This window comes from Astatotilapia calliptera, chromosome 3 (assembly GCF_964374335.1).
Source record: "Astatotilapia calliptera chromosome 3, fAstCal68.1, whole genome shotgun sequence".
NCBI classification, from domain to species: Eukaryota; Metazoa; Chordata; class Actinopteri; order Cichliformes; family Cichlidae; genus Astatotilapia; species Astatotilapia calliptera.
Window position 1 is genome coordinate 78,681,480 of NC_137424.1, and position 15,548 is coordinate 78,697,027.

Here is a 15,548-nt window from a genome sequence, read left to right on the forward strand (position 1 = left end):
TTCATGTGGACGCCTTTATTTCAGGTTCTGAGTGAACAGGAAGTTTCTGGACCAACAACGTTAACAAAGGACGGCGTTGTAGCCGCTGTAGTCAGTTTACTCACAGAAAAACCTCTAAATTCACCTGACTGCTGTAGTATCTGATTGTTGCTGTCAAAAGTAAACACACTCCGTCTACAGAGAGGCAGAAAGCTTCAGCTGCTGTGAGGTGTGTGCCTGTGTCCACGCCTGTGGTTCCTACCAGAGGTCAGTCAGTCGTATCCTGTGCTCTCATTGGTCGCTTGAAGACTTCTTGACGCTGCAAATCACATCCCGTGTGCGTGATGATGCACTAAGAGCAGTTTGTCAGGCAGGTGTGTCTGTGTGTGGATCCTTGTGTGTTTGTAGAGCGTCTCCTCTGTGACGTCCTGATGAAGGTCAGCTGTGCTTTACAGGACGTCAGCATCCCCGTCTTCACGTTCACAGCCTGAAGAAGTGAGAGGAAAACAGAGAGGTCACACACAGATGTCAGTGAGTCCACTCTGCTGTGTGAGCAGCTCTTCACTCATGTTTCCACTGAGTCCTCTGACTTCAGTGATGACAGAGAGGATCAGACTGTGTCCTCTGGATCACTGTGGGACACCTGTAGCTGCTTCACTCTGCCCTGGATCAGCTGACAGCTTTGTAAACGTGTTTTCATGGGTTGGTTTGTTCCAAGTGAACTACAAACCATGTGACCAACTTCAGCGCCACAAAGAGGATTTACATGAATGTCGCGCTTAGTTTGCAGCTGGTACTGACTGTGCACGTCTATGCTGTTAGCTACCTCAGACTTACAGCATAGATGTGGTAGCTGATCACACTTACACACCATCAAGGAAGTTTTTTATATCTGGAGTTTGTTTAGAAGCAGATCTGGACCACGCCTCTTTCAGCAGCGCTCTTATCGTAGGTCAAACCCTGAATCTGACGCTTCGTAGTCGGAATGAGGAAATCGGATTCTGACACTCAGGAGAAAGCTCAGGGATATTTGCCTGTTCACTTCATAACTCACAACTCTTTCAGCTTCTGGAACAAATTTGTGGATCACAGTCAAGGAGCCACCAAAGGACACCTGCTAACCATCGGCATTATGGGTAGTATAGTAGGAGACACTCACCTGACATGAAATAATGACAGAAATGAAATAAAAGAACCCCGGAAACTATAAGGACGAGAACCAGGAGAAACACGAGAGGCTCCCAGTATGACCACTGCTCTGTAAAGACAGACAACAAACAGTGTGACCTTTGACCTCTGAGTCCATGTAATCTAAGCTGTATTGAGCCAACAAAGTCCTTTGATTGTAAAGTAAAGACTACTTTCAGTGATGTAATCTTTATCAACAGCAGTCGCTGAAGCTTCTTGCTGACCTTTGACCTGCAGCTGCACATCTGTCAGTCTAATTTGTCCTATCCTCCTGTTTCTGACGGAGCAGGTGTAGGTGGCGCTGTCAGACAGTTGGAGGTTGGTCAGGTTCAGGCTGAGCTCTCCAGTTTCCAGAGCGTCAGTCTTCATGGATGTTCGGCCTCTGTAACGCTGGTTTTGATCTTTCAGTTCGTCTCCTTGACGCTGACGCTGGTGGACGGTTGGAGGACTGAGGTCGGAGCGACTCCACACCACTGAGGGGTCAGTCAGATTGAAAGTGTCAAACTGACAGGGCAGCATGAACGAGTCCCCCTCATACAGCTCCACACCAGAGGCATGCTGGGAAACTGTGAGGACATATAGAGAGACACCGTGTGTCATGTTTGAGGTAATAATCATGATCAGACCTGCTTACAGACGTCAGAGCAGACAGAATGATGATTACAAATGTTGAATTCATTTTCATTCATGCAACATGAATTAAACTGGAGAGGAAGCCCATCATCCAAAGATGCTAAACACAAAGCACATCAAACAGGAAAGCACAGGAAAGGAACAGAAATCTTCAAAGTAAAACAGGAAGTAAAGTGTAAAAGGGCCAGAGGATAAAAGGAAACCATTTACAAGCACAAGCAGAGTGATACAGGATTAAAAGTGAAAATGCTAAAATGCTAAACAAAGGAATCGGGACGGGGGGTATCTTGTAGGCTGGTTTACAGGCACCGTCAGGCCTAGTGAGGGTGTCCCGCCACCCTCACTAATGAGGGTGATGGATGATGACACACGCATGCTGCTGATCAGCCTCGTCTGGGGGAGCTAATTAGGAGAGTCGCTGAGCACCCATCGTTCCGTGACAAACCGTCGGTTCAATCAGTACACAAAGCCGTTGTGAAGTGTGTGGTCTGCAGCTTGTGTGAGGTTTCTTACGGCTGCATTTGTTGTTTCACGCAGGATCGCGGAAACAGGAGGACAAGCAAGCGCCAGGAAACAGAACATATTTTCAGTATAGTAATTATGAATTACTTTCAGTAATTAGCATAATGCAACACTTTTATGAACACTAAGGAATAATGTAAGTAATGTAAGTAATAGATTACTTTTTGGAGTAACAACCTCACCACTGACTGTGACCTGATACAGTCTGATGCTGTTCATGCATCCACCGTGCCAGCTAACAGAGCATATCCACCAGTACCTATGAAGACTCGTGCTAACCACTTTCAGATTCATTTGCATCTAAATTCTGTTTTTTCTTTCACTGTTGCAAAGTGCAAACATGACAATTTTCATGAAGTTAAAAAGTAATCTATTACAGCTTTAAAACAGGAGACAGTTGATTTAGCCTAAAATCTTGTGTTGCCTCAAGTCAGTCGCTGCGTTGATGTTTGACAGATTTCAATGAAAGTTTCTGGTTGGAGCAACAAACAGAGCTCAGATTGAGCTCTAACCAGACTTCAGGCTGACTCATGGCTCTTTAAACCTCTGTTCAGGTGCAAAAGTGTTTCTCCTGTTCCTAGTTTCCCTGTTTTTGTATGTTTTTAAATGTTTCACATCATCAAACTAATTCAGATATTAGAGAAAGATAACACAAGTAAACACAAAGTGCAGCTTCTAAGTGATTAAGGGGGGGAAAACGGTGCCTCAGTTAAATCACTTTAAGTTTAGATTTAAAGCACTAAACAATCAGCTCATACAGGACAAAGAATCTGTTTAAACAGCTGAAGCACAAAGAGCCACGTAACAGCTGAACAAGGTTTACTTAACGCTGTTTCAGTATATGTAGGTCAGCAGGATGTGTGAGCCGAACTCACACAGAGAGGGTTACACACCATATCAAACTTCTTCACACATGGACCTGTGAGCCACGTTTCCATCTTTTCTACAAAACCTTCAAGACTTCCATGTTTCTAATGAGCGTACAAACCTTGTAATAAACATGATCATGTCTGTGACGATGATCAACCTGCAGTGAGTGCAAACAACCTGCATTCAGACTTCAGAGCGTTTCTTACCGTCGATGAGGAGAAGCAGGAACAGCAGCAGCATCTTCATCCTCCTGTGAAGTCGACACCAGCACAGATGCCGTTAAACACTCGGACGCTCCTCTGCAGCTGCTGACGCACAAATCAAACGTTCCTCTCGGCCTCTGCTGTCTGTCTGTGGCAGGAAACCACCGAGAGCTGATATGAGATAAAGAAGCACCAGTTTCAGTGTTCGCTGCTCTTCATCAGTCTGAGCTGCTGTGGTGATTCTCCTGAACTCTCATCTATGTTTTAATCGTTTCATCTTTATGCATATTTATATGCAGCACATGTTTTAGCCTTCAAGTTTCATTTTTTATTTTCATTTTAACTTCATCAGCTTATCTCAGCTCCCAGCAGCAAAGCTTTGGTCTGACACAGGTTCTCTTCATGCAGATGTAAAATTTTACTGTGTTTGTTAAACTTCAGTCTGAGTCTTTCCACTGCAGGAGCTACATCTATTTGTATTTTAGAAAAATAGAGTCCATGAGTGACTCAGACATCAGCGCTGTGAAGCATCTTCAGCACACAGTCGAAACCAGTGACTCACACTGGAGGTGAATGTAATCTTGCATCTATGCGGGTCAGCGATCCTCGAGAGGAGTGAAGACAAAATGTACAAACTGACCTCAGTTCCTGGATCAACGAGGTCTGTGTTCATTATGCAGTAAGTAGCAGCTCAGCCTGATGCTGCTGTTGCACTTTGAATTTATCCTGTGGACAGTTTTGGGATCGGCCTCGTTGTGAGTTCACATCAGTGCAGTGACAGACTTTAAACTTTCACTCACCTCCACCACCACAACCAGGGCATGCTGGGAAACCGTGAAGACACACAAACAGCAGCATGCTGTGGATTTCTTCCACAGAGCACACAGTGGACTGAAGGTCACAGTACCTGCAGAGCCCAGAGAGCTTTTAGAGAATGAAGGTCACAAATTGTGTGTTTAACCTGAAAGACAGGACTGAACTCTGAGGGACCTCACAGTCCAGAACACGCTGTCTTCTTTTTCTTCTCTGTTATATAAAATATTGACGTGTGTGTAAAACCACAGCAGTTGATGGGACCCATCGATGCATCGACACTACATTCATGCTGAACCTTGATGTGTGTTAGAAACCAGAGAGAAATCCTGGATATGATGAACCTGCTCCATAGTTCAGGTTCTGGATCAGCTACAGTTTTATTTACTTATTTGTTTTTATTTATTTATTATCAGCTGAGTGATGAGGTGTCATGTGACCACCGTGTGCTGTGTGGAGCTGACAGCGCAGCCTACAGGAGACCCAGTTAAACCTTTATTTATGAAATCATTATTATCATAATGGTGCAGATTATAATTACACATGTCAATAATAATATGAGTTGTTGTGTTTTTAATCTCAGATCATAACTCAGCTGATTGCAGCTGTCACTGACATGCACACTGAGCGCAACATTTTAATGCAGCTCTGCTGGAGATGTGAGAGGATGTGCGTGTTGTCTGCTGGTAGCTGCTGTCACGCAGGTGGAGTCACCGCGAGCTGCCGTGAGAGGACACAGACTGCACATATAGGAGAAGATGGGAGCTGCAGCAGGAGAAACAGCCCAGCAGAGTGCAGACGGAGCAGCATCAGTTGGATCCTCCGAGCTGGAGTCAGAGCTCAGACACGGACATGTGCAGAGACCGGAGCAGCCAGCTCCAGCAGGTGTCCAATTCATGTAATAAAGCCACAGCAGCGCTCTGACTTTATTTTTAGATTCTTTCATGATGTGGAAAACCTGAGATTAATCTTGGATTTGTTTTCTTCACACACATCCTGGAACAATCTGGAGCTGTGTTCGTGGGCTTTGACAGGATCCTGTCTGTAATGATAATAAGCGGCTGTGGGGCTGTGACACACATGTTTCCATGGCAACACACAAAGCAAAACATCAAAGCTTCCCCGTTATCGCCTCACAGCGTGTTCGTGTTCACACGTTGTGTTTTTAATGTAGTCACAGTATTCCCACGGACACATCGCGGTGCACCTTCCACGGACTCGCTAGATCACAGGTTCATATAATCATAATATAAAATCGTAATTTTCCGACCTAAAAAATAATAATAGAGTTATAATGTGGTTTATGAGCGCATAGGAGGTGACATTTTTATTTTCTTTAGAATATGTTGCATAAAGAAAAATAGCTCTGTGACTTCATAAGAAATCTCTCTGGTCAACAACTTCCAGACTGAGTATTTGGTGGATATGCTCTGAGTATTCAGGATACAGGATATATGTATATATATATATATATATATATATATATATATATATATATATATATATATATATATATATATTAGAGATGGCACAATACCACTTTTTTATGTCCGATACCGATACCGATATCATAAATTTGGATATCTGCCGATACCGATATGAATCCGATATAGTGTTTTTTAATCAACAAAACTGTTTTTTAAATATCTTGCTGCATTTTGTATAAGTTCATACTCAAGTTTAAAACAACAACTACACTAAAGCTATTCTGTTATACCTGTATGCAAAAAAAAATATTTATAGTTCAGCAATACTGATCAATCTAATAAACTTAGACCTACACCATCCTCCCTATTCTGGTATTTTAAAGAGTACTTAGCATAAATATTAAGCAACCTAACTAATAGGGTTCCAACTCCCAGCAACAACAAAAATAAATAAATAAAAAATAGGGAACCACCCCTCACGCTCCACCTCATGATGCTTAATCGACGTAATCAACCTTAATTTGATGCAGTGTGAAAAAAAATGCACAGAAATCAATTATTTTTCAAGAAATATTAAATAGATTCAACATCTTTCTTCAACAGAACTGCAGACTGCACAGATGGTACCTTCCCAAAGGAAAAAGTACTATAGCTTACTAGGGTATATATATTAGACTTAATAGTTACTATATACAGTAATTGACTTCTATTCATTTTACATCAAATTAAAACTTTGGGTGTAAGATTTGGATAATTATTTACTAAAAGCGAGACATTTTAAATGACAATAAGAAAGAAAAGTATGTCTTTGTGCCCCCTTTTCCAACCACAGTCTTTTTCACAGTAATACCATATCAAGTCAGTCTGACTTTGCCTTTCATAGTAATGGCCCTTTGAAATTGCTGATATTTGACTTAATCTTCTAACGATTCAAAATGCTCTAAAATGAAAAATTCTTGTTTCCACAGGGTAATTCCACTTTAGATCAACAGTATACAGACCCACAGTGATACCATATCAATATCAAGTCAGTCTGATTTTGCTTTTCAAAAATAAAAGCCTTTTCAAATTGTCCATAATTGACCTAACTTTCAGTGATTTCAAAATGCTCTAAAATGGAAAATTCGTGTTTCCACAGGGTAATTCCACCTTAGATCAACAGTATACAACCACACAGTGATACCACATCAATATCAAGTCATTCTGATTATGCCTTCCAAAATAAAGTCCACTGTGAGCGACCATCTTTGAACAGAGGCGGGGTTTACGACACCAACTCTCTGCCATCTATAATCCAGTTTTGAGATCCCTTCCCAGACGCCTTAACGCCCACTCACATCCTGGGCCATCTGATCTCAGGAATTCGCATGATAAGGTGGGGCCAGGTTTCACAATAAACCCACCCGAAACTCTGGCTGATTGGAGCCCACACCCAATTTCACACCTTGGCTCAGGCGATTAGAGGATCATCAGGGGGTCCTTTTGTCCCTCTGTGGGGGGTCACTCCCACTAGGTTTATATCTGGGACTCTCCACCATTTGACCTTAGAACTGAAGAAGCTTCTCGGATGAGAGGTGAAACGTCTTCAAGTAACTTAAAGAAGTTCAGACGCTTTTCTTTGCAAGCTCCTTTGACTTCCAAAATAAAAGACTTTTCAAATTGCCAAGATACGACCTACTCTTTTAAAGATTTCACAATGCTCTAAAAACGAAAATTGCTGTTTCCACAGGCTAATTCCACTTTAGAGCAACAGTATACAACCCCACAGTGATACCACATCAATATCAAGTCATTCTGATTATGCCTTCCAAAATAAAAGTCTTTTAAAATTGCCCATATCTGACTTACTCTTGGAACGATTTCAAAATGCTCTTAAATAGAATTTTGCTGTTTCCACAGGCTAATTCCACTTTAGAGCAACAGTATACAACCACACAGTGATACCACGTCAATATCAAGTCATTCTGATTATGCCTTCCAAAATAAAAGACTTGTCAAATTGCCAAGATACGACCTACTCTTTTAAAGATTTGACAATGCTCTAAAAATGAAAATTGCTGTTTCCACAGGCAAATTCCCCTTTAGATCAACAGTATACAACCCCACAGTGATACCATATCAAGATTGCTGCCATTTCCTCGTGGCCAACTTACTCTTACAAAAGACATTTTAATGTTAATGAGATTTTTTTTAACTGCATAAATAAAGGTTATATAAAAGTCACTGCCAAAAACTGATTGCGGCTTCTACCTTGTTACACTAATGTTGTTTGTGGCTCAAGATGACTTTATGTCATCCATAAGGGATGCATTTGACATATGTTTCACATAGTATAGCCCAACAAGTTACTTATAGCAGTTTAAATACGAGCAATCAGTTTTTGGCAGACAATCACTTTTTGGCACAACACCGGCGCACTTTTTCCATAGGCATGCTTCTAGTGGTGGCACATGAAGAACATGAGGGGCGTGAAAGCTCGGGGAACCCTTTACCAATTTCTTGTCCACCAGGCCGGCAGAAGCAGATATGGTATGTAAACATTGGTTTGCTTTTTTAAACCCTCTGGTTAAGGTTAATATGGGCATGTGCAGTGAATATCAGCGCTATGTGGCCAGAAGTGTGATAATATCATTTATTTTGTGTAATAAACAACTGTAAGGATAGATGATTACAACAAATAGATGACTAATACATAAAAGTAATACATAGATGAATAATGATGATGACTTAAGATGCGTAATCATGGGAACAAGTGGGTTTACAAACAGGAGCAGCTGATTAGCTTTAGAAAAGCTGAAATAATACCTCAGCTGAAGCCAATTGTACTATATGCACTATATGTGCACAGTTACAAGAATGATTTTCGTTCTATTGCTTTCTATTAATTTATATAATTTTAAGTTAAGCAGGACAGAGTTCTTTTAAAGAAAGATTTACTTATATTCTCAAAAGTTAAGCATGACAGGCTTCTGTTTAAGAAAGAGACCTGTTTTACTGTGTTAATGTTGTCATTTTGAGCTAAAAATAAATGGCTAAATGATCATTTGTTTCACATGTGTTCATATCACAAAGAATATGCATCTGCTTAAATCAAATTCAAGTCAAATGGTTAAAAAATAATTTCACACACAAAAAAAAGAGCTACCACACTGGGAAGGGTGAAGACAACTGGGTTGCCCGGCCCTGGCCACGAGGTGTCCCTTATTTATTTTTCAGGGAGTTGGCAACCCTAAGCGCCACGAGGTTTCCACACAAACTAATTATTAGCTCCAGATGCTAATCATTAGCTTCATGGCTAATTCACATCTCTACCAATAACTTATATACTAATGACACATAGTGGGGATCAGTGGCCAAGTTTCCCACATCCACATCAACCCTGTGGACTTATCTTTAGATACATCTCAAGTTATTTTCCTATATTGTATCTGCTTACCTGCAAATGTATAGACACAGTGCATCGTTACACATTTGTACAATCTCACAGCTCTTTTAGGCGCACTGCTTTATGGTTAGTGGCTGGACTGATTTACTCAGCTAGAGCTGCTCGTTTTAGGGGATACTCCCTCTTGTGGTACAACGGAGCAATAACTACCCTGATTGATTATTTTACAACAACCAAAGAAAATGACATATTTGAACAATCAGAACATAAAAAAATATAATATTGTAACTAAAAGATTATGGCAGGGGTGTCTTGTTTTGTCTTTCTTGTCCTTGCACCAGTAATGTTGTGCAGCCCACGAACACAGTTCAACCGTAACACTAACACGAAATCATCAAACTGTAAATTACAAATTATAAACAGTTATTGATCCATTTACCACGAGTCCTAAAGCGTATATTTATTTTCTTACTCTTATATTTATTGTTTGTTTGCTTGCACTGCTGTAACTGGAGCCTCGTCGTCTCGTCTCTCTATATGCTGGACTGTTTGTAGCGGAGACGACAATAAAGTGACTTCAGCACAGCAGCAAGCAGGCGCACCGAGGGCTCTCGCGAATTTCGAAAAAAGAAAATCGGTACAAATTAGAAGTCTGTATCATGGTGTCTGCTATTTTTGTGTTTGTCGCCCATATCAAAAACCACCACTGACTATGTGTGTTAGAAGCCAGGGAGAAATCCTGCATATGACGAACCTGCTGCGTAGTTCAGGCTCTGCATCAGTGTACAGTTTTATTTACAGCTGGAGCTGTGACAGGATGTGCGTGTTGTCTTCTGGTAGTGCTGCCACGCCGGTTAGATCTCCGTAATCTGCCGTGAGAGGCCACAGACTGCACATAGGAGAAGATAGAAGCTGGAGGAGGAGAAACAGCCCAGCAGAAAGCAGACGGAGCAGCATCACTTGGATCCTGGAGTCAGAGCTCAAACACAGACATGTGCAGAGACCGGAGCAGCCAGCTCCAGCTGGTGTCCGGTATAAATTCATGTAATAAAGCCACAGCAGCGCTCTGACTTTACTTCAATGTGAAGGTTCATTAAACACCCGAGAGTTTGATGTGCATAGAAAATGTCTGCTTGTTCGGAGTAATACTTCTAATGATGATGATGATGATATCAGCGGGCACCAAGGACGCGTCGGCCTGACTTTATCCTTCGCACGAAGTAAGCGAAGCATAAAACATTAAATATTAAAAATGAGCCGCTTTATATCCAACAAACAACAAAAATAATAATTATTCATGTTTATTCGCTGATATTAAAAAGATTTTCCTGACCCGCGTGGGCTCTTACCTTCATTTCTCCAGAGTTTAGAGTCTTTGAAAGCCTGAGATTTATTTTCTTCACACACATCCGTGAACCATCTTGAGCTGTGTTAGTGGGCTGCCTGTAATGATGCGTGGATGTCATAATAAGCCACTGTGGGGCTGTGACACGCTCGTTTCCATGGCAACAAACACGAAGCATAACGTCAAAGTTTCACACCGTTAACACCGTGTTAGTGTTCACACGTTGTGTTTTTAATGTTATCACAGTATTCCTACCTCCCACTGACTCGCATCGCGGGTTTATCTGTAAATTTATATACAATACAATTTTATTTATATAGCACATTTAAAAACCACAGGTATGCCAAAGTGCTTCACAGAACGAGTCAGAGCAATAATAGGTACAAATACAAAACACAAAATACAAATAAAATATACTAACAGGCGGGTGACAAAACTAACCAATAATAAACAGCATAGTAGGCACACCTCGAAAGGCTGAAGGTTAAAACATTATAAATATTAATAAAGCGAAAAAGATAACTTACAGTACAACAAAAATGCGGGCTCTAGGAGGCGGGGAAAGCAAGGCTAAACAGATGAGTTTTTAATCGAGATTAAAAAGATTGAATTGAATCAGACGCCCGAATAGCTAGAGGGAGGTTATACCAGAGGTTAGGGTGCAACAGCGGCGAATGCGCGGTCACCTATATCGCGGCTTCCTGCGGCCTAAACCTGTTTTTATTTTCCTAGATTTTAATTATTTTTGCGGTAAAATCAGCATTTTCCGACTTAAAAAACAACAACAGCGTTATAATGTGGTTTGTGGGCACATTGGGTTTTTTTTAAATTGCTGTAAATATATTAAATTGATAAATAAAGGCGTGTTTTTTTCCACCTGTCACAGAACAGCGTGCAGAGTATCGGAGCTCTGACATGAAGAAGCTCATGTTTCCTTTGTGGAGCTTCACATGTGACCCTGTGATGTATTTCTATATTCATGTTTTTATAGAAATAATTTTTCATAATTTAAACAGTTTAGGTTGTTATCTTTGTAATCCTTCATAAACTCATAAAAATTATAAATTGAATACATCCATTTCTTCCATAATTTGTGTGATTATTAACAAAGATTTAACAGAATATTAGTGATGGTCATAGCTGGACTGGCCATCGGCCCACCAGGCAAATGCCGGCCGATGGGGGTTTTTTTCTCGTTTTTTCCCCCTAACGGTATAAACACTGAAAGGTGGTGGATGGCCAGATGAAGGGAGATGTGTAAAAATAACGCAGTTGTTTAGTGGTGGCTATTGCAGAGCTTCTACAGATTTAGTAACATTAGCAAGTGGTGGAGGCCAGCAGATGCAACACGCTGGCAGGTGGATGACGGAAAGGCAGGAGGAGCAGAGACCCGAGGCGGTGAACTGAACTTCAGGTAAGAAGTTATGACCTGCAGTCTATCTGGGTCAGATATAAACCAAGTTTAGGTGGAGTTTATTTTTGTTGTGCTGACTTTTTACAGTCAGTTACAATAACTCGTTTCTATACTGCTGGGCAGGTGTTATGATGTTATTGGTTCTTTATTGTTATATGTTTCTTTTCCAACTATTTATTTATAAGTGACTTATGTATGTATGTATGTATATATATATATATATATTGTACTATTCTTAGTTAGCGTATTGTCTGTCTTGTCTTAATGTTGGTTTAAAATGGAGCACTGTAACAAAAAAATAATTTCCCCCAGGGATCAATAAAGTATTCTGATTCTGATTCTGATTCTGATTGATGTTGAGCTTGTTTTATCTTATTTATATGGTTAGTTATTAGAGTTTCCAACCGTCCCGTAAAAAACAGAATCGTCTCGTATTCAGAGAAATTATTACGCGTTTCGTATTGAGGTGAGAAGGAACGCAGTTTGTCCCGGACTCCAGCTACAATGAAAAAGACACAAAGCTGGAGTTATTCTGTGTCTTTGCTGCACAGCTGCCTCTTATCTCATTCCCCCCTCCCTCTCCTGTTTCTACTTCAATCATGAAACTCAATGATCAGCTGATCGGCTTTTCTCTCTTGTTTGTTTATTGCTCTGAATCTTACAACAAACGTTTTCATCTGATGTCAAATGTATAGAAATCCATTATTGTACATAGTAATTTTTTTAGGGCCCCATCATAATTTCTTCAGAAGTAGCTAAGTACTGTATATGATGCCAGCATTTTCCCACATTTTCTAGATTCTGTACCACTACTGTGTGTAAAATTCCATCAAAAAGTCAATTAAGTTTTATTCTTTCTCACCTGTCTTTCTGTCTCCTTTCACTTTTTAAAGGTTGCCATGTTAGAAAAAACAGCCCTGTCATGCTGTTTATTGATGTGGCAAATGAATGGTTTATGAAAGTATATCTAAATCTGTCATCAGTAATCAGTAATGATCATGTCTCACCTCTAGTCTTCTCTGTCTTAATTTCAGGTTTTCACCATGTGTTGTAGATAGTTCAGGAGGTTAACTCGACCAACAGTCTACTGTCAGGTACTGTTTAGAATACCAGAATAGGGATGGTGTAGGTTTAAGTTTATTAGACTGACACATATGTACCAACAAGACACTGTACCTGTGACAACAGCGTTTGTTTTCATTCAAAGGCTTTATGGTTTTTCCTATAATACCTGCTGGGCCGGTCTCTAGTCAAAATGCCCGGGATGATTTTTTGTCCCAGTCCAGCCCTGGTGATGGTTGAGTATGCATATATTTGATTTAGATTTTTTTAAAGGCAATAAAGAGATAACCTGTACAATTAATCGAACCTGAAAAAAAATTGAAATAAATATTTAAAAACTCCAAAATCATCAAGACATGCAAACTATTGACCACAGCTGGTTCACAGCATCTCCTTCCTGGTTTGGTATCTCCTTAAAACATCTTGTACATCTGTGTTTGTTAACTATCAGGTTTGTGACCAATTTCATTTTCTTTAGAATAACTTTCATAAAGAAAACCAGATTTGCAATTTTATAAGAAATTGCTTTGATCAACAACTTCTAATCTGTGTATTACAGATTGGAATAACCAACCTGACATAGGAGTGTCAGACAAATAGAGAATGACGGCCGTAGTGATAGATGTACCAAATGACAGCAACATCAGGAAAAAGGAACATGAGAAGCTGGAGAAATACCCAGGCCTCAGTGAAGAGCTCGAGTAGATGTGGAGGGTGAAGGTAACAGTGGTCTCAGTGGTAGTGGGAGCACTCGGTGTGGTGACTCCCGTGCTAGGCGAGTGGCTCCAGCAGATTCCAGGACCAACATCTGAGAGCTCTGTCCAGAAGCAGTTCTGAAACAGCTGAGATTTTTTTATTGTTTTATTTCATAGAGGCAGGTTGAGCATTTGTACTGTATCACTTTAAAGGACCGTCTCTTTCTCTGCATGAGACCTGTGAGTCTGTTTTTGTTCGGCTTCTGGAGATTTGAGTCACAAACAACAACAACACACTGACTCCACTCTGACATCACTGATCAATAATCAAAGAACACACAGATCAAACTGATTGATCAGCCATCAGAGGAGTCGGATCAATGGAGCTGCTTCTGTTCCTGATGTCCCCTGTTTGATCCTGGACCTGAACTCTCCCTGCAGAGGAGACACAACACAGTCAGACACACACACAAAAACCACCAACCAACCATCCAACCAACCTTTGAGAAGCAGTCTTTTCCTTCTGAGGAGTACAACACCCGTTTTGACTTCACATCTGTATCTCCCACTGTCTCTCTCTGTGGGCTGTTTCAGCGTCAGACTGAGGTCTCCAGTTTTTAGAGGGTCTTCATTCATCGTGGTTCGCCCTCTGTAATCCTGGTCCTGTTCTTCAAGATGGTCAGATCCACTATGATACAAATGGACCTTCCTACATTCAGGTTCACAGTATTCCCACTCTACTGTGGCGTCTTCAGGCAGGTTTTGTGTGGTTTTGAAGGGCAGCTGGACAGACTCCGCCCCCTCCTCCACCTCCACCTGACAGACTGAGAGGACAACAGACACAACATGAGCTGTACAGACAGCAGCAGGTGTTCAGAGTTGTAGAGAACGCTGAAGGAAGCAGATCAGATCAAACATGCAGCCGTCAGCAGCATGTTTGTGGCTCTAAGAGCATTTTCACACCAATGGTTCTTTTACTCTGGTCTGAACTTAACGGGACACGCAAAGCAGTCAAACGTACACACAGCTTAAAGTGAGGGATATAGCGACACAGACCAAGGAAAACATGGGGCTTAAATACACAGAGGGAGCTATCAGGAAACGAGAGATAGGACACAGCTGGAACAAAATCAGGCTAACGTGGCAAGGGATGGGACAGGAAACACTGACATCCGACACGGACCTTCAAAGTAAAACAGAAAACACACCGACTGAACTTACAGACTCACGAGCAGACACATCACAGACATTAGCTGCAACTGTCCAAAACTGGACTTCCTCTCTCTGTAACATGCCGTCAAAAACAAAATGCACCAGTACCAGTTCTTATTTCTAACAATCAGCACACAAGTCCTGATCATGTCTCATTTTCATGCAAATTAGATCCTTTTCTGAGAAGCTGCAGAGAACCCACACAGTCACAGGGAGACTGTGCAACCTGCACTTGACAACAGTGCTAACCACTGTATGATCTGTCACTATGGGATGGCAATTTCACCTCTCCTTTCACCCAAAGGAGATAAAACAATGAATGACTGAAGTTTCTGTCTTCAGTATTGGAGAACTGACTCTTAATGACCAGCATGCAGACACAGAAACAGACAAATGCAATGCAGCCTAAGAGCAAGTCAACATCTGATTGGCTCCTGTGTCTCCAAAATATTTTCATCTTGTTTGTATAAATTGATGAAAGAGTCATTTCAATATAGATTTTGTCCTGAAGTATTGTAGTTTTTATTTTGCCTTTAGGACCGACCATAGAACCAAGTCCGCTAGAGCTTATCTTTATATTTTTACATGCTGTAGTGCCATTCTAGAGAGCATTTCAAGTTGCTATACATCAATACAACTGTTATAGCTCAGATTTTAATAATATGTATGCATTAAGTCCACAGTAACTACATAAATTGCAAAAAAGTGCAATGAACCAAAAAAATTGAAATCATCTTAGGGTTGTTTTTTGTTTGTTTGTTTTTTTAACTTATATTTCTAGTTAGGGAAATTTAAGAGGT

General features: G+C 40.8%; 1 protein-coding gene and 1 long non-coding RNA gene across 2 annotated transcripts; both read right to left on the reverse strand.

The window, feature by feature from the left end:
• LOC113016279 (myelin-oligodendrocyte glycoprotein-like) lies at nucleotides 1-10,494 on the reverse strand. The gene is made up of 5 exons (XM_080299378.1): nucleotides 10,370-10,494; nucleotides 3,399-3,566; nucleotides 1,392-1,733; nucleotides 1,139-1,237; nucleotides 1-466 (listed from the first exon to the last, which is right to left on the reverse strand). Exons 2-5 carry the CDS (start codon nucleotides 3,436-3,438, stop codon nucleotides 429-431), a joined length of 519 nt encoding a protein of 172 aa, XP_080155504.1. The 5' UTR covers nucleotides 3,439-3,566; nucleotides 10,370-10,494; the 3' UTR covers nucleotides 1-428.
• Nucleotides 10,495-10,574: 80 nt separating this feature from the next.
• On the reverse strand, nucleotides 10,575-14,580 carry LOC145425922 (uncharacterized). The gene is made up of 2 exons (XR_013906690.1): nucleotides 14,037-14,580; nucleotides 10,575-13,971 (listed from the first exon to the last, which is right to left on the reverse strand). It is a non-coding gene; the product is annotated as an uncharacterized LOC145425922 (long non-coding RNA).
• Nucleotides 14,581-15,548: the final 968 nt, after the last annotated feature.